This window comes from Zonotrichia albicollis, chromosome Z (genome assembly GCF_047830755.1).
Source record: "Zonotrichia albicollis isolate bZonAlb1 chromosome Z, bZonAlb1.hap1, whole genome shotgun sequence".
In the NCBI taxonomy this organism is placed as follows: Eukaryota; Metazoa; Chordata; class Aves; order Passeriformes; family Passerellidae; genus Zonotrichia; species Zonotrichia albicollis.
In genome coordinates, this window is record NC_133860.1 from 33,816,635 (window position 1) to 33,840,594 (window position 23,960).

General features: G+C 38.3%; 1 protein-coding gene across 3 annotated transcripts in view; it reads right to left on the bottom strand.

The window, feature by feature from the left end:
• Positions 1–316: 316 nt before the first annotated feature.
• The window catches only part of ANKRD55 (ankyrin repeat domain 55), a 46,926-nt gene continuing 23,282 nt past the window's right edge, over positions 317–23,960 (bottom strand). For all 3 annotated transcript variants that reach the window (XM_005489759.4, XM_074532834.1, XM_074532835.1), the window contains 5 exons: positions 15,864–16,048; positions 14,065–14,232; positions 11,577–12,241; positions 6,024–6,125; positions 317–1,061 (listed from right to left, as the gene is read on the bottom strand). In XM_005489759.4, coding sequence (XP_005489816.1) covers positions 808–1,061; positions 6,024–6,125; positions 11,577–12,241; positions 14,065–14,232; positions 15,864–16,048 — 1,374 coding nt within the window. In that variant the 3' untranslated portion in view covers positions 317–807. The remainder of the gene's footprint in view (positions 1,062–6,023; positions 6,126–11,576; positions 12,242–14,064; positions 14,233–15,863; positions 16,049–23,960) is intronic.

Here is a 23,960-nt window from a genome sequence, read left to right on the forward strand (position 1 = left end):
CTAGTTAAAATTTCCTCCAGTTCAGTGATCAAAGTGAAACAATGCCTAAACCTCAGGACTGTGCAACCCTTGTTTTATAAAGATAACAGTACACAATTGCATATTTGTCACTGAGGAGTATGGAGAATTAAATAAGACGTAAATCTGTCTGTGAAATGAACAGTTTTGAACAGAACATGGTAAAGGTCTGTCTGTTCCACAGTAATTAGTGTTTTGTTGTACTTTTTTAACTTGTTGAATTCACAAAACCCACAAACTTACAATTTGTAAAATGTGTGAAAAACAAAGAGACAAAAGACTTCAACTGCTAAAGCTGCCTTTTATTTTGAGTTTATTTTCTCAGTCTTAAAAAGATTCTTTTTATGGCACACAGCATCAGAATCAGCACCTTTGCATTTACGAATTACAGAGAAGCCCTGTCAATTTGTTTCCCTAGTTTCAACTTTTAAATCATGCAGAAAACCTTATTCTTTGTTCCTTTTTTCTGTGAAAGGCTTAACAGCACATTGCTGCAACAAAATCATGTTATGAGGGTGGGCTCCATTCACAAAATAAATGTACTACACATTAGATGTTGATTAAGTAATTTCATCATAAATGAAATTTTTAATGCAAATGCATATATATAGATATACACACAGTGCAGCTTTTGTTATGTGCTACCTTACCTCGGTTTTTGTTATGCTCCATCATTAGTGCAAATTAATGAGATTTAACTGTAAAGTTATCTTTTAAACAGTAGCTGTGAAGTTATCTTTTAAGCAGCCACTTGGACATATTTCAACTAATTTAGGCCACTGTAATTAATTAATTTCCAGCATCTGATTTGGCAACTGATTTCTCAAGCTCCTCTTCAGGATTAGATTTCTTCTGGTTTGGGATAGCAGGTAGGACACAGCTTGGTTTTAGATGTTCTCCTGATAGACCAGGCAGGAGAGAATAGAGGATCTGACTCTGAGAATGTCCTGTTTTCGGAGATCTGGAGATTGGAGCTGGTGGGAAAATAACTGCACCAGTCCGTACGGACTTAAACTTCTTAGCATCCTGAGATGGCAGCTGAACTAGAGGAAACAGGAAAAAAGAGAAAGTGCACAGAAAGTGAAAAGCATGGCATTTTTACAAATGATTTTGCAACTTCCTTTGAACTGTTGTCTCTTACTGTGTGTACTCAAGCCTGTACTTTAAAAATGTGATCAAAATACTAATAAAATATTGTATTTTTGTATTCAGATGAAGATAAGCCTGGCAAGAGTTATCTTCATCTGAAGGAAACAACTCCAGTGTTAAGTGATTTACTTTTGATTTAGTGACCAGTAAGTCTTGAAAAGTTCAAAAATTCACTTTTGATAAGCAGAGAACCCATCATTTGTCTGGAGGAGACTTGGTCCGTTTGAGAAATTTTCACAATATTTTTTTTCATTAGAAATCACAGACTGACTGCAACAGAAGTGTTCCATGGGAATATATTATTTCTAACAAAAATGCTCTATTGCTGAAGGTAAATGCTGATCATAATCTAAAGAAGATGAAATGTAGAATGTGGGATGTTGTGTCTGGGTTCCTCTAGGCACAGTCAATCATAAACAAAAGTCCACACATGCTCTACTATTCATGGGCCACAAAAGTAGCCCATGACCCTGTAGCACACCAAGACACACCAAAACACTTGAGAGGCACACCCATTATGTACCTCTCTTGTTGTCTTGTAAGAAATTGTGGCTTTAGATAATGCCTAATCTCCAGCTCACAGTCATCAGTGTAACATTGTTTGTGCTTCTAAGCTAATATAGTTCTGTATTTTCTTTAAATTGAAATTATCAGGATCCTTCTTTCAGACAACTCACTAATTCCCTGATTTTTTTAAAAGGAGAATTCAAAACCATAATTGTAGACCTATTTTTCTGTGCTGTCAATTTATCGTGAATTGCATTAGCTTCTTTTCATTTGATCTCTATTTTATTCACAAGCTCTTTGTATACAAACAGTTTTGTTTTTTATAGTTTAAGCACATAAAGAGTCCTTCCTGGAGCTACATCATCTCTGTTTTGGCAACAGAATTTTGCAATTCTTTACATTCATTTTTTTGTTGGTTGCGTTCTCATTGTATTTGTGATTTCCTTCCATCTGTGTATTTGTGATGAATTATCTGAAAGGCTATTAACACTTTCCTCTTCAGTGTTCTTGCTGGAAATTTTGTGCTTCATTTAATTTGCCCCACTGAAAATAAATGCTACCTCTCTAATGTTGGCTGTGGCCCTCACTGCATATATTTGTCCATCTATCTACCTATATCATCGATATCTATCTATCTATCTATCTATCTATCTATCTATCTATCTATCTATCTATCTATCCATCTAACTATACACATGGTACAAAAGAGGCTAAAGTTCTTGTCATAATCCACTGTGGCATGCACCTTATACTAATTTAATAACTGATTATTTATTTTTCAGGAGCAGTACTTTTCTAAAGCTTACCAGGAATACATTTAGGCCAAAGCAGGATCTTTATAGAGAGGATTTAGAAACTTGGCAGATTCTTTTCTTTTTAAGCTAATTTCAATTACTATTCAAGTTGTGATTACTTGAGCAGACAGTATTTACTACAGCTGCCTGGCCTCCAGCAGTGTACTGTAATTCACTGGTCATATTTAAGATTCATTCATGTTCAGAAATTCAGTAAATCACTTCTCCTTTCCATAAAAAACACCCAAATCATTAATACTTTGCTTTAGTTGGTGCTGAATTTGTGTGAGTCTGGGAGGGCTATATACAATAAATGAGCCATTTGTTTTCTGGCATGTGGTAGAATACTCTGAGTTCACTGAAATTTTGGTGTGCATTCAGCAAATGTTGAGAGGCTTACTTTTGTCCCTCTTTGGAACATAGTCATATGTTAATATATTCAAAGTTCACATCTGTGTGAAAAATATCTATAAAGCTTTATGCACTCTATAAAGCATTAAATGCATTATGCGCATTAAAAGCTTTAAATGATGGACTTAAGTAGGCCAAAACCACTGCAGCTTAACTTCAGCCCCATGACAGCAAATCATAAACATTTGAGCAGCCATCACAAACTCATGCTCATTCAAAGAACCCAAACACCAATGCCTCCCACACTGTCCCACATACTGTGCTCAGTTTAGGATATTCAATTTAGGACTTCAGGGCTGGTACATGGATGGCTCTGAAACAATGCATATAATGACAAGTATTAGTACATGTCCTGAAACACACGAGCCTGGACCCAGAGCTGGCATCTGTGGGAGGCAGAGCCCTTAAGGCCCCAGGAGCTACACACAGGAAAAGCATCATTAATGATTCACACAGAGGGCAGAGTTGGTCACCAAAGACCTGAACAGCAGGAGCTACTGGTTCAGGAAGCCTTTTCCACTCAGCAGAGACTCTGGAGTGGCTGCTATTACAAACAAGGCTGTCAGAAAGGCATTGCCCAAAGAATATGGAGTCCAACAGAAGAATGGGTCTTAGACTCCCCTCCCTTGCAAGCACTGGACAACAGTGGCCTTCTGCAGTGGTGTGGGTGCTTTGTGGAATGCTTTGCTGTTAACTTGGGAAAGAAGAAACGTCAAATCACGATGAAAAATGTCAAAAAACAATCACAGATCTCCAGAAAATATTGTTAAATGACCTATAGAAAGAGATTTTAAGTTTGTTTTTTGAATTTGTTGTTGTGGTGGTATTTTTCCCAGCAATTAATAATGTCACCTTTTTGTGTATCAGACACATGTTGTCTCCTCCTTCCAGAAATATCTGACCTTCTTAACTACATCTAGAAGTTCCATATTTTTTTTGAAGATTTTTTCTGGCACTTTGTGGGGAGTGTGTGACAGTCTGTTTTCCAGGGATTGTTGGAAGTGTTGCATGATGAGATAGAGTGTGTGGGGGATGAAGAGGCAGCCTGCAGAATAGGAGATGCAGTCTGTGCTGAGGCTACTCAAGAAGTCAGGTGAGGGATCTCTGGCCCTGGGAATATCTGAAGGGTGAGAATTTATTGTTTAAAATCACTCAAGTACTCTTCCCAGGCTACTGTTTCATTCCTATTTTCCTCTTTCTAATGTGTATTGTAAAACATTTTTACTGAGAGATTAAAAAGTTCTTCCTTCTTTTTTCATTGCCCTTCCTTTTTGGGGGGAGATACTTCTTCTTTCTCTATTTCTGAGTAGTTTCAGTTCTCATTCTAGTTTTTGCTTATTTTATTCTTCCAACTTCTTGGTAGCCTTTTTTTTTTTTTTTTTTTTTTTTTTTTTCCCCTTAGGATATTTTTAACACACATCTTGTGTATTAAAAATACTAGAGAAAACACAAATATTTATACTCAGACTTTGTTGCTGGAGCACTTTACCTGGATAAAGGCTATGTCCAAAAGGATAATATTTTTAGGGCTGGATGGAGGATGAGTGTGAAATCTCATACTGAGATGAGACTCTGAAACAGTAATTTAGAAAGCTTCATCAGCAAATATGCCATTTGTGTTAACAAGAAATACAGTCTATTTTTCAAATAATTTTGCTTTTCTGTTACTGGCTTGAACTAATGCTCAAGCAGTAATAGCACCTGGATAAATGTGCTGTGTTAGTTAAAAAAACATGATTCTTTAATTGTGACAATTGTATCTTATTTGTAAAACAGTTTTTGGCATGACTTTAGAACTAAATTCTTGACTACTTGTATGAATTAATGCAAGAACAACAATTATTAGGAAAGATTTTTTAAGGATTTTGCTTACAACTCTGATTTAACTAGAAAACACAGAGAACAGGAGTAGAAAGCTTAAAAACCAGAATGCTTTGACTTAGGATTTTAAAAGCAATCAAAAGCAATTAAATTATTTTCTTCCTTCTGAGCAGACAGAGAATACCACCTCAGTAATTCAAACACCTTTTCTTCTTCCTGTCTCATGTAGAAAATAGCAGCAGCACAGGATTCTGTATATCCCCACCCAATCTGATGGTCCCTGTAAGTCTGTCTCTGCCCATTTTCTAGCAATATTGTCATTACTGCAGAATTGCTTCTGACATTCAGATTATACGTTGCAGGGAATATTAAATTTATATCTGAATGTCTTTTGGACTTGGCTGATCCACAGGAGGACAATCAGAAAACTGTAAATCCTCATCCAGTATCCACTGAGCACAAGAATGTGAGGTTAGGATGCTGCTGGGAGTAGGGCTGATGTCTGTGTATGAAGAAAACTACAGCCTGGAACAATCCCAGTCTTGACACTCTGCTGGGACTCTGGAAGTGGTCCTTGGAGAGCAGGAAGCTCTCTTGCTCCTTGGGACCACTGCTTCCCCAAGCTGAACATGAGCCAACATTGTGCCCATGCAGAAATACAGCCAACGGCATCTGTGGGTGTATTTCAGGAAGATCACTGCCAGCAGATTGTGACAAGTGATTCTTCCCCTCTACTCAGCTTGGCTGAGGCACATCTGGAGTTCTGAGTCCAGTTCTGAGGCTCCCAGTACACAGAGGGAGGGGGACATCCTGAAACAGATCCAATGGAGGGCAATGAAGATGACTAAAGGGTTGGGGTGTCAGCCTTAAAAGGGAGACTGACAGTGCTGGGGCTGTTCAGTGCCAAGAAGAGAAGGCAGCTCAAAGAATCTTGTCAATATGTATAAATGTTTGATTGTGTGGAGTAATGGAGAAGGAGACAGACTCTTCTCAGTGGAGTCCTACAGAGGGAAAAGAATCAATGGCCACAAATCAGTACTAAGAAACTTTTTCCTCCGAGGGTAGTCAAACACTGAGAGATGACACAGATAAAGTGTGTAGTCTCAATCTCCATTCTCAGAGATATTTAAAACAAAACTGGTGTGATCCTAGGCAATGTGCTGTAGGTGACTTCTCTGTGGACATGAGGATGGACAGTCTCCAAAGGTGTCTTCCTATCTCAGCCATTCCATGATGCTGTGGAAAACAAACATGAAACCTCTCTCAAGCACTCAGATGGAGGCATGCAGTGTGATACAGTAACTGACACTTGTCTGTACTTACTTTTGTGAGCACTGTGGTTGGGTATTGGAGCTAGGCTGTTCTGTACAGGTATAACATTTTTCATTTTGTGTTGGTCTATGGACATCTGTTGAAAACTTCTACCTGTGAAAGAAAAAGAAAATCATAATGGAAACAACTGTAACTAGTGTGGTGAACTGTGCATTTCTGGCTTCCAGAAAAGAAAACTTACTTAGTATTTCTCAGAAATATGTAATAACAAGAAACCACTGACTGAAAAAAAAAGAAGCTGTTGCGTAGTTCACTTTAACTCACAAAAAGGGCTGATTGATTGAGTACAACCTTCACATATACCCTTATAGTTTCCTCTCCTATAATATAGCTTTAGGTCTTAAAATGGGCACAGTTTATTAGCTAGGTCTCTGTAAGAATCTTTGGAATCTAAACCTGTAAAATTATTCAAATAGATGATTTGATCTTAAAATTGAAGCTTTAGTTTTCAAAATGTCCTGATAGGGTCTCAGCCTTTATAAGTATTAAAACAAAACCAGAGTTCAATCGCTGGTTGGAAAAGGACATTGAAAGCTATTAGCATTAAAGATGAGCTTTGAAAGGGTTTTTTTGCAGATGAAAGCACATCATAACTGACAGAAGGCTATACTGATCCTTATAAAATCATGTTTATGGCAGTACCATTTTCATCAAGAAGAAAATATACTGGAAAAGGAAAGGTTGGTTAATTCTGGCATGTCATTATTTAAGAATAAAGTTAACTTAGGTCTAATACTATTAAAAAAGACAGTAAGTTAGATGATGTAATGCATTTCATTGCATAAAGGACACGTCTAATACTGAAAAAAGTAGGAACTCAAGCACCAAGTTAACATTTTTACCAGATCTTTTTCCTGAGCTGATCTTATTCTGTGATGCTTGAGTCCCTCAAATTATTTTTCATGTTATCACCAAGTCTGTGATGAGCCATGTAATGGGATGTCTTGGCAAGCAGCTGCTCATCCAGCATGGCTTTGCAACGTAGCTCATTGAAGAGCAGGCATATGCTCTGTCAGCACACAGGGACAAGGGGAGACACGGGGTGGATGTAGCAGGCATCCTAAGCAGGAGGAAGAGATGGAATGACATTATTTGCCTTTCTGGCTTTGCAGCTGGTACTTGAAAATACCTATGTGTTGTTGGGCTGTGCAAGATAAAGCTGTAGAAAAACGGTTTTCTAAAAGTTTTCTAAAGGTGCACAGAAGTATCTGTTATGGCTGCTGTAACTGTGTTGATGACTAAACAGATTCTGTGTGAAAGGAGTTACTGTGGTGTTGGTCAGGCAAACCACCATGTTACAGTGCAGCCTTCAGCCCAGCATGGAGCAAGGATCTGGTCTAAAAGCCACAACAGTTGATAGACATTGGGGCAGTCTGCTGGATCCTGTGGTTAAGCTGATGTGTTTGAGCTAAAGTATGAAGAATCTTGCATGAAGAATCTCTGCTTAACAGAAACAGACTTCAGCCTGGTTTCCCTGTGTTTTACTTTTTAATATCTCTAGTGTCTAGTTGGTAAATTTCTTCTATAGACCTTGCATCCACTTTGCACAAAGGACTAAATATATCAATTCCAATATAGCAGAGAATCGTTTGTTGCTCTTATTAGAGCAATTCAAGTTATATTGGTTTCTGTAATGCTTATGTTGAGAACTAATGGCTTATTGTGTATGTACCATTATGGCCTTGATGATGGGAGGTAGTTGTTGCTATCAAGATATATGTTCATTTCATAAATGGGATATCTGTCAGCTAAACAATGGTACAAAACATAATCATGTTTGCAAGGATTATATGAATGCTTGGAAAAGAATCCTTGTTAAAAGTTTTGGCAGCAAGTGGAAGTTTTCTTCTACTTTTCCTTTCTATCTGTTTCATGTAACATCTGGAAAAACAGTTTTTCTCTCTCTAAAACATCATCTTTGCTGTCCCCAAGAGCACATTTATGATTGCAGTTATTTTTGAATAAATGGAAAAAAACCAATTTCATTCTTATAAAATGCAGGATTACATTTGGGTCTTTTTAGAGGCTGTATTTTTTTCTTTTAATTTTTCCTTGCACTTGGGAAGGTGAACCACATAGTAATGTATTTTGCGTAAAAGTTGTTAATGTTATGATGAATGTCTCAGAGTAAATTTGAGAAAGTGACAGCCACACTGATCAGCTTTGCTCTGCTTTCCTAGCCAAAAAATGCTTCTTGTTGAACTATACCATACTGCTTATACCATCATAAACTTAATAATAGCCCATTTTTTACATTACCTATTCAAGTAAACAGAAGGTACTGTAATAAAATCTGTAATAAATCTGGAAATTTAGTAACCCAAAAGACAAGTGGGTGATAGGGGTCTCAGAGCTGTCTTATACTTGAGACAGGCTCCTGTTACCCATATCACTTGGAATTCTCTACTTCCACTCTTTTTCCCTGTAGAATGTAGATGGGAGTACCTTTTGCAAAAAGAGATGATTGCAAAGCTCATAAGTAAATGCTTCAGATTTTTGATGCTAGCTCAGTACTGTGGGTGGCCAACTCTCATGGAATTTTGACAGTTTTTAGTATAGACTGTCTTTGCTCTTCTCAGTGGAGGGCAGTAATTCTGAGAGAAACCAATGGCACAGTAGTCATTGCTACACACAGCAACCTCTCCTCTTTGTGTGAGTGTTAATGCTCAGCTAGTAAATGGACTCATTTTTCATTCCCAAGAGTACAGATAATAGAAGAAAAAACCTCCAAAGGCTTTGACACATATATGTGCCAGATGCCTTTGTAGCAAATGAGCACAAAACTTAGCTTTGACTTTGACAATAGACATGGTCATGCAAGACAATCAACATTTTGCGTCAACACAGAGAGGAATTTTAAAATTGCATTTTCTTAGAATATTGATACCCACAATCCTGGTCTAGATATTCAGTGATTAGGAAATTACATGTAGTCCCCCCCCAGTCATGAATTGAGAAATGAAGTATTAACATTTCAGTGTCTTCAAAAACCGGATGTTGTTTTTTCCCCCCTCAGCTAAGTCTCCTGCAGAAAGAAAGAAAAATCAATTAAAAAACCCAACCAAACAACAAAAAAAAAAAATCACAAAAAAAAACAAAAAAAAACCAAACCAACCAAAAAACCCCCCCAAAAACCCCCAAGCCAAACAAAACAAAACAAAACAACAAAACAAAACAAAACAAAACCCCAAAAAACCCCCCAAACCAACAATAAGCTAACAAAAACCAACAAAAGATATTTTTCCTCAGAGAGAGGGCAGCCTGCACAGCCTTGCTGGCTGGGCTGGAACCAGACTTTGCTGCTGATCCCTGTAAGTCCTGCAGGCACAGCACACTGGAGACCTGGGACCCTGGAGCTCATACAGTAAATGCAGTTCTAATTCACAGAAAGTCAGGTGGCTTTAATTACAGGAGCAGACAGATTTAAACCACACACATAGGCATGAAGAGGGATAAGGAGATCTTTTTATCATGAAGAAATGTGAGACAATATCTGTGTTGTGCAATGCATTCCTGTCAGACATTCTCTTCCTCCTTAGAGAATTTTAATTCTCATGTTTCAGAGGAAGGTCCTTTTTGCCAGCAACAGGCATAGTTTCATTATTGGAAAATGGTATTCAATTTTAAAATGGAGCTGGTACAAAGAAAACTGGACTTAAAGAAGATTCAGGCTTTTTATTTTCTGAGAGAGATAAACTGTCAGAAATAAGATAACTTACCTTCCATTTGGGCATTCAAAGATGGCTCCCATTATAACAACTAGATTTTTGTCAAAGGTTTTCCACAAAAACATTTTTTCCAGGAAAACCACCTATCCTTCTGTCCAGAGCAGACAAGGATTTAGCCATTTTCTTAGCACTGTAGTATACTACAATATTAAGAAAAATCTATAATCACGTTTTAAATAACATGATAGTTACTTCCATATCAAATGTATAAATAGTCTAGCAAATTCCAACAGGAATTTTTCCCAGAAATAGCTGCCCTCCAGTTTGGTTTATCCAGCTTGAACTCATTTCTGCTACTGCTGTCAAGTTCAATGATCTCAAATATCTTAGCCTCCCTGTACCCTATTACAGTGAGGCTGTGAAGGAGCCCTGCAGGTATTTGTGTGTTCCACATGTGAGCTGAACCTCGCAGAATGTGGTGTGGGAGGAGTCGTGCAGGAGCAATCATTGCTGGGCACGTGGAGTCTGGGGCTTGTATGGTTGAGTAAGCAGCTGAAGAGTGCCTAGTAAAAAAGTAGTGACACCTTTGGAGCAGTTCTATTAAGCTTTCAGGAATGTGGCCTGGCATCCAGGAAGGGGCACTTTTAAAGTAGTTCCTTTTTACACCAGAAAGCTATTTCCAGCCTTTATTTGCACATTGCATGTATAATGGCCTGTCATTCTGAAATTGCTGTCTCTGCTCTAGTTGTCAGACCTGTGTGCAAAGATTTGCTTTTTTGTAGTTCACTTAATTTAGATTTCAGAACAGTTTGCACTATCATGCAACTAACTGGGGGCTCTTCTCAGGGTTTCTGTTCACTCCTCTTTATACTGAAGGGTAAGGGCTCATGTCTCTTGGGCTAAGTGTAGGTTAACTTACTGTAATATTTTTACTCCTTTTAATGGTATACTGGAAGTTTGGGGTTTGCTTTTGCTTGCTTCATTTTCAGTTAGATATTGCAGAGGTTGGAAGGTATGCTAGATGTGTTTAATTTTGGCATGGGACTAATCCCAAAGGAGATGAATTTGGAGACACTGATATGTTAAAGTAAACTCCAGAATGCAGGCCAGCCAGGCAGATTCATTTAAACATGGACGTGAGTCAAACAAAATACTAGATCCCAAATCCAGCCAAACTCTGGTATCAAGTTCACCTTAGAATTCTAATGCTCTGCTTCATTACTGCTGCATTACAACTTCCAGAACACAGCATAAAAGCATTTGTCCCAGCTCTGTAAATTTAGCAACCTTAATTCAGCTTTGGAGAAACCATAAGAACAGCACATCAGACCAAAGAGCTGGCACTCAGGGTGTGTTTAGGGTGGGAAGAGGTGCCACTGCAGCCTGGAGTCAGAATATAACTATATGGGTAAGGGGGCATGGCATAAAGCTGTCCAGCATGGCACCAGACTTGGCTGGATCCAGAAGAAGCTCTCAGCACAGTTAGAGATTTGGGGGCAAGACTGTTTCCTTGCACACCTACATCCAGGACTAGATGTGGACACAAGGCAGCAGGTGCGGTAGTGGCCGTTAATGTGCAATTCACAAAGCACATACATATTACGTGGAGGCCCTTATTGCTCACGTGCCTAATATACTTCCTAGATACCTGCATTTTTGCTTGCTCATCAGACCTACTAAATCTCCTATTTCTCCTAATTCTCTTCAGCTTCCAACTGATGTCCCACCCACATGCTATCTGTGATGGCCACATAAAGGAGACACTGAAAAAAAAATTAAAACAGAAAAGTTATTAATCTCTACTTTTTTTCTGGCTCAATTTGCTACATGAGTAGATATTATAGGATTTAGGATATAGAGAAGAAAAAAAAATTACCTGATGGAGAACTGGGAAGTGAGGGAAGGCAGGGAGGGCACAAAAGCACATGGTGAGACCTATCAGAGTCTAAGCCATTCATCAGTTTGTCTGAAGAAGTCCTAGTACAGACGTTGTAAGAGAGCCTTTGGTTAGAATCTGTGTTCCAGGGACCATCCAGCAAAGCCTGGCAGCTGTCTGTGCTGTCCAGCAAGTTGTGCTCACCACTACTCTTTTGAGATTTGAATGGAAAATGGTGGGTTCTGGAGCTGGAGGAGAAGCTTGACATTTTGCTCTGGGAAGCAGTTAGGAAGGAATTGCCTGCAGTGATTGGAGGGAAGCTCTGGGTGGTGATGGGTGGGAGTCCTTGACATAGTGATTTCTTCTTTTCTGCTATGAAGTACTTAGTGTCTGTGCTCTTTCTTTCAAAGTCAGGGGTGGTCTTACACGCATCTGGAATGTCTTTGCAATTTTTATTCACAATGCCATCAAAACGGGTGATGATATCATCTACTTCTGAGGTCTCTTCTCCAGGATACTGATCCCTGCTTCTCTCCTTCTGACTGGTTTTCTGATCATCTTTCTTCTTTTTGCAAGAGAAGATCTGGTTCAGCATGCTGAATCGTCCTTCTTTCTTTATAAGTCTGTTGTTCTGGGAGTGCAACTGATGAACTGACTCAGATCTACTGGAAATACAAAACAAAATGTGATGTCAATACTAACAAACAATGAGAAAATACCAATTGTGTTACTCCATTAAAGAAGCAATATTGCATGGGTGGTTCAAGAAAATTAGGATCCCAATTGGTAATTAAAAGACTGAAAATGCTACTGTGTTAATTCACTCTTTCTTATAGGTGAATTATCTTACAATCATCTTAATGATCGTAACTCAGCACAGCTATCTGGGAAAAAAACAAACACATTTTTGTGGCTTCAGTATCTACCAGATGTGAAGATCTAATGATAATGAGAAGAACATGCTGTGATCTTTTAAATCAGGTATTTGTATTATGTCATACTTGGAAAAAGGTATTTCTGGTCATTGCAAACACTGTAAAAAAAGGCACTAATTCTCCATTCCTACTGTCCCTTTCCCCTTTCCTTTTTCCTCTTTCCCGTTTGCCCTTTCCCTTGCCTTGCTTATGCTATAGAGGTCCAGCACAGTTTCAGATTGGTCAAGATAATTACCTACACTAGTGTTGTTGCCTTTTCCAAACTAGAAATGAAACTCAAGAGAATTTTAGTATGGGAGGCAATATAAAAGTGGACCTTTGTTGAAGGTCTTCAGGAGCAGTTTTGGAAAGATGTCCACAAAAGCCCACCGCTACAAGGGTGAGTACATTTTTATAGTACTAATTTAGGAAATTAGCAAAATTAATAAAAAGAACCAATTAGGAGGATGGGTGGTGATGGAATTCACCCCCGCCCCAGATCAAGCCCCTTCTCTGGAGCCCCTCTCTTGGTACTAGCTGTACTCTGTCCATGAGAATGTATCTCATAGACTTGTTCTCAATCTTGGTAGCCAGGAAGAACCAAGACAGCATGGGGCCCTTGTCCCCCATGGGACTTGGAGCTCTGGAATTTATTTTGTCTTTCTGCCTAGGGAAAAGCCATGGAAAATTACTGGGAAAACTAGCCACTAGTACAATAGGCTACAGAGCTACAAATATAAGCATGATGAATGCAGAGACCATATAAAAAAAGCAAATACAAAAATGGTGTCAGTATTGCTGTAGTGGTTTTGAGACAAGATTTTTGTTAATTTCTGACCTTCTCTAATACACAGAGTTCAGGAAAAAGGGAGAGGCAATATTACCTGTGTCTCACATAATACTAACTTCTGACTGGAAAGGAGGGGAAAGTGCAAAGAAATGGGGAGATAAATGTAAGTGCATACTTGAAGTAGAAGAATGGAAACTAATTAGACAACAGCTGCTGAAAAGGGAAGAATACAAAGAAAGGAAGACTGTAACCGGTAAGTCTTTTGTTATACTTTTTAACAGACAAGAACTCAGAATAAAAAAACACATCAAGGTAAAGAACTAAAGAAGGCTAGGATAATACTACCAAACCCTTACTCTGAGAAAGAAAACTTAAGATTTATTTTATTTTCTGTCAAATCTGCCTTTGTGTTCAGTCTATCTGTCCATCTGATTATATGAGCACACAGACAGCGTGCAGAGATTTCAAAGAAGTGCAAGTTACATATATCTGAGGGTTGAAATTATTCTGTTATACAAGTTTTCTACATGAAGGTGACTGAGCAAGAGCTATACACACTTGTTCTTCATAGCCCTCTGCTGCTTGCTAGAGCAGTATTCAACCTGAGCGAAGAGTCTCTGTGAAGAGAACTGATTGTAATGTTTCAGCATTGGTGGAATATGAAAAAAATATTGCCTATGGATCAGGGAAACACCACTGAAGGCCCAAACCCTTCGGGAGTATTCAAAACCCAACAAATTCGTTTTCCAGTCAGTGGCAACATGTGAGCAAGACGTTTTTTTACCTGCTCTCCTGAGTCAGCAGCTTGATGCACGCCGTGTGCCCACAGTATATTGCATATGTCAGAGGAGTGTTTTCATTGATGTCTCGAGGGCTGCTGTCTATCCCCAGTTCTAGCAATGTCTGCACACAGTCAGCTTTCCCTGCTGCTGCAGCCCAGTGCAAAGGAGTCCTACGGGAAAGGGGGAGTATCATTAAAATACATGAATAGATTTACAATTGAAGCTATTAATGACATAGTGAGGTGTGCACAGGATATGCTTGTGCAGATTAATAATATACATTTTAAGAAATTCTCCAGCCAACTGCTGTAGCTGCATTTATTTAGTTGCAGATAAAGTAGACATGAGGCTGCAAAATGCCTATACCTTATACAACAGCATCTCTTCCACATATGGAATTGTACAGTAGGAAAAGTGACTGAAGTTTTCAGAGTAGAATTTGAAAAAAAACTTCATTGTCCACTGCATAGGGGCAAACTCTTCTCATCTTCACACCAACCACAATTAGCCATGGTTGGCAGAGGACTCTCCATGAAGGTAATTAGAGAAGCCTCTCCCAGATGAATGACAAGGACTGAACACATCTACCAGACTGCAACTTTGCCAGTTTCTGAGTTCTAGTACAGGCACAGACCAGAGCACATATAATTTCTTTGAATCTCTGCAGAAGAATCAAACTGATTTTGTTGTTGGCATAAAATCTGCATCCTGTATTTAGAAACTTTTGTCCTGTTTCCAAATTGTTCTTGTGAAAAACCTGAAAGCACAGACAACATCACAAAAGAAGTGTTTAAGAATAAAAAAATAAAATTGAAAGTTTTCTTTCTATTTCTTTTCAGTCCCAGTGATTTCAGACTGGGTGCAATCAGAAACACAATAGAATAAAAATCTTATAGATGTGTTTGTAGTGAAAAGCTTACCTTTTCCCTCTCTGAGTGTAATACATTCTGTGGAAATATCTGAGCACATGGAATAGGTGGTCATGTCTTAATGAACTTTGAAATGTAGGCTTTGCTCCCTTTGCTCTTCTTTCCATAGAAACACAGCCTGCTCAACTACATTTTAATGATGTTTAGAAACTGCTCCAGAACCCTGTTCATTTTATTTCTGTTCCATTTTATTGCACTTTTCCATGAAGAATGATATTATTTTAAGTACCTAAAGGCCCAAGCCAAGAAAACCTTGGCTTTTGCTTCACTGAGCAGAATAATCAATGTGAATAGCCAGCTGGTTCTCTTTGCATTAAATACATTTATGAGTAAAGTTCCAAGGAAGGTAGGTGTGGGGTGAAAAAGAGGAAAGATGACTCTTCTGTACTTATGAAATAGAGATTTAATTGCAGAAGAAATCACAGGTCTTTTCAGAATAGAAGGTGAGGTTCCTCTGGTCCTGTAGGAGTATATTTTCATCTTAAATACCATAAGAGAACACTGCCATTTCTTAAATACAAATAACAGCAGCATCCCGGCTTCAAGTTGCAGGATCCTATTGTATTGTCTTAAAAAGAATGTTCATTTTTGATTGAAAGAAACTTAGGTGAGTCGTGGCAAAGTCCTTACAGAAATAAGCTCTTTTTCTAGAACAAACAGAAAGCTACATATAATTGTTTCTAGTCAGTTATGGTAATAAGTACAATACATGTGAGCTGGACGGGTTGCAGTGTTTCTGAGCAAGCACAGCTCTCTGTGGAGCGCAGGGCATTACTAGGCCATGGCCTGTGAAACAGGAAACATGATTACACGACAGAGCTGGTCTCAGGTTATTAGAAAGGGAGCAGCAATTTCAGAGTTTCCATGGTTACCTGTCATCCACATCAAGGGCCTGCAGGTTGCACTTTGGGACTTTAGCCAGCTCACTGATGATATCGCTGTAGCCTGCAGCAGCAGCAATGTGCATGCATGTTTTACCATTCTCATCATCACAATTTATTATTGATGGTCCCTGCCAGTGGTCCAGAATGATGGAACACAGAATCCTGTTGCCACTCTGGAAGGAAGTTCAGAGAGGGAAAGTGTTTTACAATGGAGCTCACACCAGGCTGGATCTTCTCTGCTAGAGAATGCTAAATACAGTAATGGTATTCTTCTGTGTGTACACCAGAATCTCAAGATATAAAAGCCAAAATCTTCCAATCTCCAGCTGGGAATTGTGCTTACTTTATGAATTTTCTAAAACACTCTGAACACTGGAAAAATAATAAATAATGAACCACTGCAAATATCTCCAGAAGTTGTAGAGTGTAAATTACTTAATAGAAATTACTTGTGGTTTTTCCTGTTTTGCTAAGCCAGAGTCCAGAAACACAAGCTTATATTTTCCAATAGAAATTTAGGGCTGAAAAGAACCTCAGAAAACCAACCCATATCTGTAAGTCTGTCTCAGTACACTTAGAAAAGCCATGTCAAATATTTGTTCAAGTGCTTCTTGAAAACTTTCTTAGCTAGTTTGCTCTGGTGTCTGGTGTCTTAATAGAAAGTCGATGTTGTTCTCTAACCTGCAAATGAAATTGAACATTTTATATCCTACCTTAGTGGAAACAGAGCAAAAGAATTAATTACTTTTTTATAACAACAGAAACACAAGGTTGCAAAGGTCTTTCTGTATCATCAAATTCAATCCCTGCAATCACTTGAAGCTATGTTACATCATTCCTCTTATAAACTTACTTTGTCCATTAAAGGCAATTAGGTTACTTTTGCCCCCATTACTCTCAAAGGAACACAGTTCAAGAACTTCTTTGTTTTTATGATCTGTATCTCTAAATTCTATTCACACTCAGGGCTGATTATATCCTTTTGTTTCTGTTCCAGCATTATTATTTGGATTAAATACTCCTTTCCTCTTACTGGTACTTGTTCTTCAGATGTATTTATAGGCAATCATCACATCTCTTTTGCATTGCTCTCTTGCTGCTCTAACCAATCATGGTCTTTTAAAGTTTTTTTTTTTTTTTTTAATATGCTTTCTGTTTCTCTCATTAACCTAGTAACCAATTTCCTATAGTGTTTTAGTTATGTTTCCTTGAAGAGAGATGATTAAAATTGTACTAGTCATACAAAGATGTTTTTGCCAGATCTTTTACAGGGACACTGCTCTTCCTTATTTGTGTTAGAAATACCTCTTTTAGTATGTCATAGAACAGCATTTGCCTCATTCACAGCTGCGTCCCATTAGAAGCTCCTAGTCATTTTGGAATGACCCTTTGCACCTCAGTACTTCCTTAAGTTTTTTTCCAAGCACAGAGTTTCTAGTTTTGGGGAGGACCTTCTGTTACTAACACCAAAGTGCCTGACTTGTACATTTTATCCTATCCAATTTTGTCCTATTTATATTGCTCAAGATTTAAAGGTGATCCATAATCCTGTATGATATCCCCATTCCTTCCTGTTAGTCTTTCTGTTTTTTATTATTGGCAGATTTCATCAGAAAGCTCCTGTATTATGTGTCAAGTTATTACGAAAATATTAAACAAGAGTAATATCAAGTCTTATCCCTGAAAGTAATTTCCTTCCAGCCTCTATTCAACATTTAATCACACTCTTGTTTTCTGAATTTTAAGATACAATTTCTTTTGCTTCTCTGTACTTTTGTATCTTTTTTTGTAAGATAGCTACTTATTCTAAATATATATTTTAAAAATGGGTAGACATCCATTATCTGAAGACTCTACTATACACTTTTCCTCTCTGCTCTTGGGATTCAGCTTCCTGCCATATTTTGAACCATTGAGAGGATACATTCCAGGTCCCTGGAACATTGTGATCTCACAACTACTCAGTCCAGCTGAGAATTTCCTTAATCTATCAAAACATGTCCCTCTGAAATCAGGAATTTAGTTTTACATGTACTTTGCTTAATTTAGAGTCTAATCTTGATCATGTAATCCAAGCTTATCTTCTATGGCCAGCATTTTATAACATCCTGATTAACCATGCCCAAATTAAGTTATAGTTGTCTGAATATCTAGTGAAGAGGAGTGTTGATCCCCATATTCAGGAATACTGAGGTCCTATGAATAACTGTTGTTTTTATGGTCCAGTCCTTATGCCAGATACCAATATCCTCCATACTGGTAATAATTCCCAGTTACATATTTTCATCATTAGCATCAGTGAAATCCCTAGTCACATTCAAGGCTAACTAAATCTAGAAGTCTATTACATACTTCTAGGACTACCATAATAAATATCTATGTGTTATCATCCTTCTCTAAGTCAGTTTTGATACAAAAAATAATTTACATTAGTACCTTACTACTTCTGTATTCATGTTCTAGTTACTATTCCTCCAGTTTCACGCTGTCTTGCTAAGTCCAAATTTCACACCCTGCAGCTGCAGTTTCAGTCCCTCCATGTTCTTGCACAACTCTTAGCATCCACATAAGAAATTTCCCACTTTTCTGACTGGCATTTTATACTTTTACAGACTGTTCTGTCTCCCACCAATCTTCTGTTTTCTAGACTAAACAAACAATTTCAACCTCCCTGTGCAGGTCATGTTTTCCAATGTACTTATGATACTTGGTGCTTGCTTTTGGCCTATTTCCAGTTTGTCTACAGTTTCTTTCAACCATGGCACTCCAAACAACACAATTATCCAGCAGAGGCTTCTCTCCTGACACTGAAAATGACTTCCTGCAGCTCACATGTACCATATGTCTGTTAATATGTCCCAGAATAATGTTTGTTTGATTTATATCAACACCATAACCTAAACTCTTATCACTTTTGTAATCTGCTAGTCTATTACTCTTAATTTTGCACAAAACCCTTTAATTTTTTCACAATTCTGTATACAGTGTTATTTTATTAACTTCAGTTAATTCCTACAATTTCTCAAAATCATTTTGAATTTCATCCTTAGCCATGAAGTACTTGATGTCCCTGTAATTTGATTTTCACTGTGGGTTATATGTGTGCGCTGTATTTTGACACCTCATTATGGAGCAAATAAAAAACATTCTTATGATACACCCCTGGTTGGACAGTCTATGAGATATTCACCTCCAAAGATTATTTGAACTGTCTTGAATGTGTCTGATAGAGAATATATGATGTGTGATACAAGTCTCTGGTTGATTTTGATGGCATCACTCCTTCTTATTCCCCTGTGGGATATCCTGGAGAGAGTTCTGTGTCTATTACAGCAAGTTGTGCCTATAAAAATTGTGTTATTGATGTTATTCAATGTGATTAAACTTGCATGTGATTAAACTTGCATTAAACTTCTCAAATGAGAAAGGAACAAAGAATTAGATTTTTAATGACCACTGTATTTGCCACATGCTTAGCAAGGCTTCTGTGCCATGTGATGAGCTTTATCTTGTCACTTTTCCAGAGTTTTTGTGTTTTATTACATGGGATTAAAATGATTAAGTGACATTCAAACTATATAAACTACAATACTATACCTTATTAGGTATAGAAGCCTCTTATCTGAGGAAGCAGTAATTGCTCTGAAGATGGCTATAAAAATTCTGCCTCATTTCAACAATTCAATCAAATTGTTACTTCCATTTTCTAAGTGATCAAGAATATTTCCTAATATTTGAACTTTCTGCTGCATGAGATTTCTGGGCGATTGCTTGGTGGCTTTCCAGTTCTCTCTTCTTAGGAATGCCTTCTTATCTTTAAATTCCTCTTGGCTCTTTTGAAATTGCACTCAAAATTCTCCAAAAATGCTTACAGAGCCCTTATTCTGAGATTGATAGCTTTGAGCTGTGGTCACCAAAAATGTAGTGTTCCTGTGGTAAATTTACCGCAGTACTATTGTTAGACCAGGATGTTCTCTGGTAAATTTACCATAGGAAAATTATGTGTTTTTGTAACCTTACTGTACGCATCACTAAATTCCATGTTCCCTTTTTGTATTCAAATTCTTTACAGCAGAGATTAAAATGTTCTCAGAGATTATCAGTCATTTTTGCTATTTGTTTTTGCTTTTTTGTTTCTAAATAGTTCTGCAGGACTTTTTCCCACCCCTCCCCTGCTCCTCCCCCAGGACTTTTGTTCCATCTCACACTTTTATCTGCTTCCACCCATTATTGATTCTCCTCAGTGAAATTTTCTTCCTTCGATCCCTTGTCTCAATTAAACATACTTTATTGTTCCAGGGTGACTTTACTTGTCTCAAACCAGGATATTTATGAAGAAGAAATCTCCTAAAGCCTGTATCCCTGAGCCCCTGTAAGAAAAACTCTGTGCTTTATGCAAATTTTTGTCTGAGATTTGTATCATCTCCAGACAATGGCAAACAGCCAAATCACTAACAGATATTTAACTCTGACACTTGATTACAACTCTGGTTTCTATAAGTTGGCTAATGAAAGTCAGACTTCTGAGACTTGCGTCTCTCAGTGCTTTCCAAATAAGAAAATAATTATTCAGGAAGTATCTATCTAATGAAGTACCATGAGGAGAATCCCAAACCTCTGTGACACTTTTCTAGTTTCGACACTTCTTTCAGCTATATCTACTTAATTTATCCTCATTGTTACTACAATCATGATTCTTATATTTCAGCCCTTTCTATGTCCAACTGATAAGCAGAACAATAATTTTACTTAGAAAGTTTCTTGCCACTTTCATAATATTTTACCATAACATTACATTTTATTCTGCCAGGTTTTCAGTGTCAATAAACATTGAGAAGTTTGTTTTTTGTTTACACTGCACTGTATAGATGGCTATTTTTTTCTCCTCTTCAGAATATTCTAGCAAACTAGATAATGGGTTGTCAAAGAGGAGTCATATGAAAGGAGTCTGCTAAGCCTTCAACCAGTAATGGAGAGATGGGATGGGTAGAGGAACAAGCTATGGATCACTAAACTGGTCTCATGAAACCCAGATAAAATACCTTTCTACCAAGTAAATGCCTCTGGAGATTATATGGTTAGGTTGTATTAGTTCTCTTATATTTCCTGTCTGTTTGTACTAGCATGCAGTTTAAAGCTTTCTTATACGTACAGCCATCTTTGTCAGGAAAGTCCCCACTAGAAGCTCTTGATGTTGCCTCTTATCATTAGCACTGAACTTTAGGTTTTCCTGTTTTCCTCTTTTCCATTCTGTCATTTTCTGATTTCTCAGTTATGAACCCAAAGCTACCCCTGAACAGCCTGAGATTTTGAGCATTATTTCACTCCTTTCTGCAGCACCAAACAAATACTGTCACCATTGCACTACTCTGGGAGGTAACTCACTTTTACAAAAAAAGCAAAATTAATTACATTTACATAAGTACTTCTAGCTTCCTCCTGGAAACTATCCCTGGGTGCTGTTTGAGTTTTATGTTAGAGAATCCCTTTTGTGTTTCCTCTTATCCTTCACAAACAAACACACATAGTATCCTTTAAGCTGAAATCAACTGTAACACCAGCAGGACCATTAGAAATAAAACAGCCAAATGAAATAAAAATCTTTTTCTCGTTGCTGAAATAAGGAAACATGAGCCATTTAAAGTATTTTTGAGCAACCTATAGCAAAATTTGAACAAATAACTTGTCTGTGGACTTTTCCTTTATAACCCTAGATGAAACTATTATGTTGGTAAATACATCTTTCCCTTCAAATAACTTTTTAACCTTTTTCTTTATTCTAAAATTCAGTATTTACCAAAAGCAGAAGCCATTCCACATTATTTTCCACATGGTTCTCTTGATTGGATCTTGAAAAGCCTTGGTCTTTAACTCAAGGCTATTCTGGAAGAAACTGTGTTTAGTTACAGCTATACTGGCAAAACTCAGCTGTTCTTCCAATACGTTCTTTTCCCTTATGTGATTAATTTCACCGATGTGCCATTTTCCTCATGTTCACAGGCAGAGCACTGGAGCAGTGCATCACATCATTACTTTTATTGTAATATGATTTAGAACTTCACTCTAGAATCAGAGCAAGATAAATGTTGCATCAACTGTGAGGATAAGTCAGGTTGGAATGAGATATTAAGGCAGTTCTCAGAAATCTATCTTGTGGTAGGTGCGGTGTCTGCTGTTTTAAGGATGGGGAATGCCAGAACTCAAAAACAGAGACATAATGTTGCTTCTAGTCTGCAGCAAACAGTGCTGTGGGAAATGTCCTTATATTGGCAGTTTGGCTTACTGAAGAGTTTTGCACACATTGGTGCTTTCCCCCATGCATCGAGGACTTCCAGCACCTCCCCCTTCTGCACCCAAGATGAGACAAAGCTAAGAAATGGAAACACCTTCACTCTACCTAATTTCCTGGCTGCTAGATGGCTGAACTTGGCAGTGGGGAAGTGAGCAAAAATTCAGAGCACCCTGTGGATTCTCTACCCTGAGAGGACACAGAAAACTGGTCTCTGTGATGAGGAAAGAAGCAAGTCATAATACCATCTTCATCTTACCTCCTGCCAGGGAAACTGTGCCAGAGATTCCCTGAATGCAGCCCAGGCACTTCACAGAGTGTGTTTCTTATGGCAAACCAATACAAATTAACAACTCTGACACCACTGTAGATATATTGGTGAGACTTAGTCAGCTTAGAGAGAAGCTCATTCGTCTTCTCCTAACCCAAGTGCTGCAGCTTTACACACCCACTGAGACAGCATCTCTGCAGAGTCAGAGCAACCCAGCTTGGCTTGACTTTGTGGCACTGTGGGAGAGAGAATGTGTTGTTGTACAGGAAAGTCCTGTGGTCCTCAGAGCATTGCTGCCTCTGGTACAGCTAGGGCATTTAAAATATTTTTAAAATATTTTTCCTTTTAGCAGCCTTCATGTGTGTTGGAAAAAAGTACTGAATGACAAAGGCAGTCATGGAGGCATGATTCCGGCTATCACATGTCCCTGCCTCTCTAACCCTCTCTTTGCTCAAACAAAACCCTGCATGAAACACTGGCCAAGTCTCTGTGAGAATTTATTTTATTTATTTTCCCTTGGAGTCTAAGTGCATATGATTTATTGTGTAAATGACTATGACTATGACTAAAATCACTTGGCAACTTTCCCCTGCTATTGCATTGTTGCAAGGACTGATTTCTCCAAATGAGCTGTTTGCGTGCTTTGGAAAAGAGGTAATTTTTTAAATCTGTAGAAGAATAAGGATTTATTCTATCAGAGAAATGGAAGTATTTGTCTTCAAGTGCCTTTTTGTCAGGCATAGGAGATCAGGACATGTATAGATATGCAAGAAGTGTGTTGCACATACATTACTCATATTCTGGCATCCACTGTGCAGTTACACATAGGCTGTGCGCTGGGAAGAGATCTGGCAATTATTCTGTACCTACCTACAGGATCTGCCCAAGACAAATTCCTGCTAAGCTCAGTGGGAATTCTGCAATTGATTACCTCAGACATTTGATTGGCGTGAACAATTATATTGTCCATGGCATGTTCATACTTGAAAGACTTACTTTTTAACAGTTTATTATTTCAGTAAGAGTTTTTCTGATGATCTGGCTGTACTTGTGAGTTTTTATATCAATACTGCAAGTCTGCAGATGATATAAAACTGGGAGGAGCTCCTGACAACCTCCAAGGCAGGGAGGCTCTGCAGAAAGACCTTGATAAATTAGAGAGAGAGGCAACCATCAACCATACAGAGTTCAACACAGGAAAGTGCTGAATTATGCACCTGGCATGGGGCAGCCGATGTACAGACAGGCTGGGGAATGAGAGGCTGGGCAGCAGTGCCATGGAAAGGGCCCTGGGGCTCTGGTCCATGGCAAGCTGAACATGAGCCAGCAGTGCCCTGGCAGCCAGGAGGGCCAAGCGTGTCCTGGGGGCATCAGGGACAGCATCAGCAGCCAGGCAAGGGAGGGATTGTCCTGCTCTGCTCTGCACTGGGGCAGCCTCACCTCCAGTGCTGGGGGCACTTCTGGGTGCCACAGTATAATCAAGTCACTAAACCACTAGAGAGCATTCAAAGGAGGGCAATGGAGA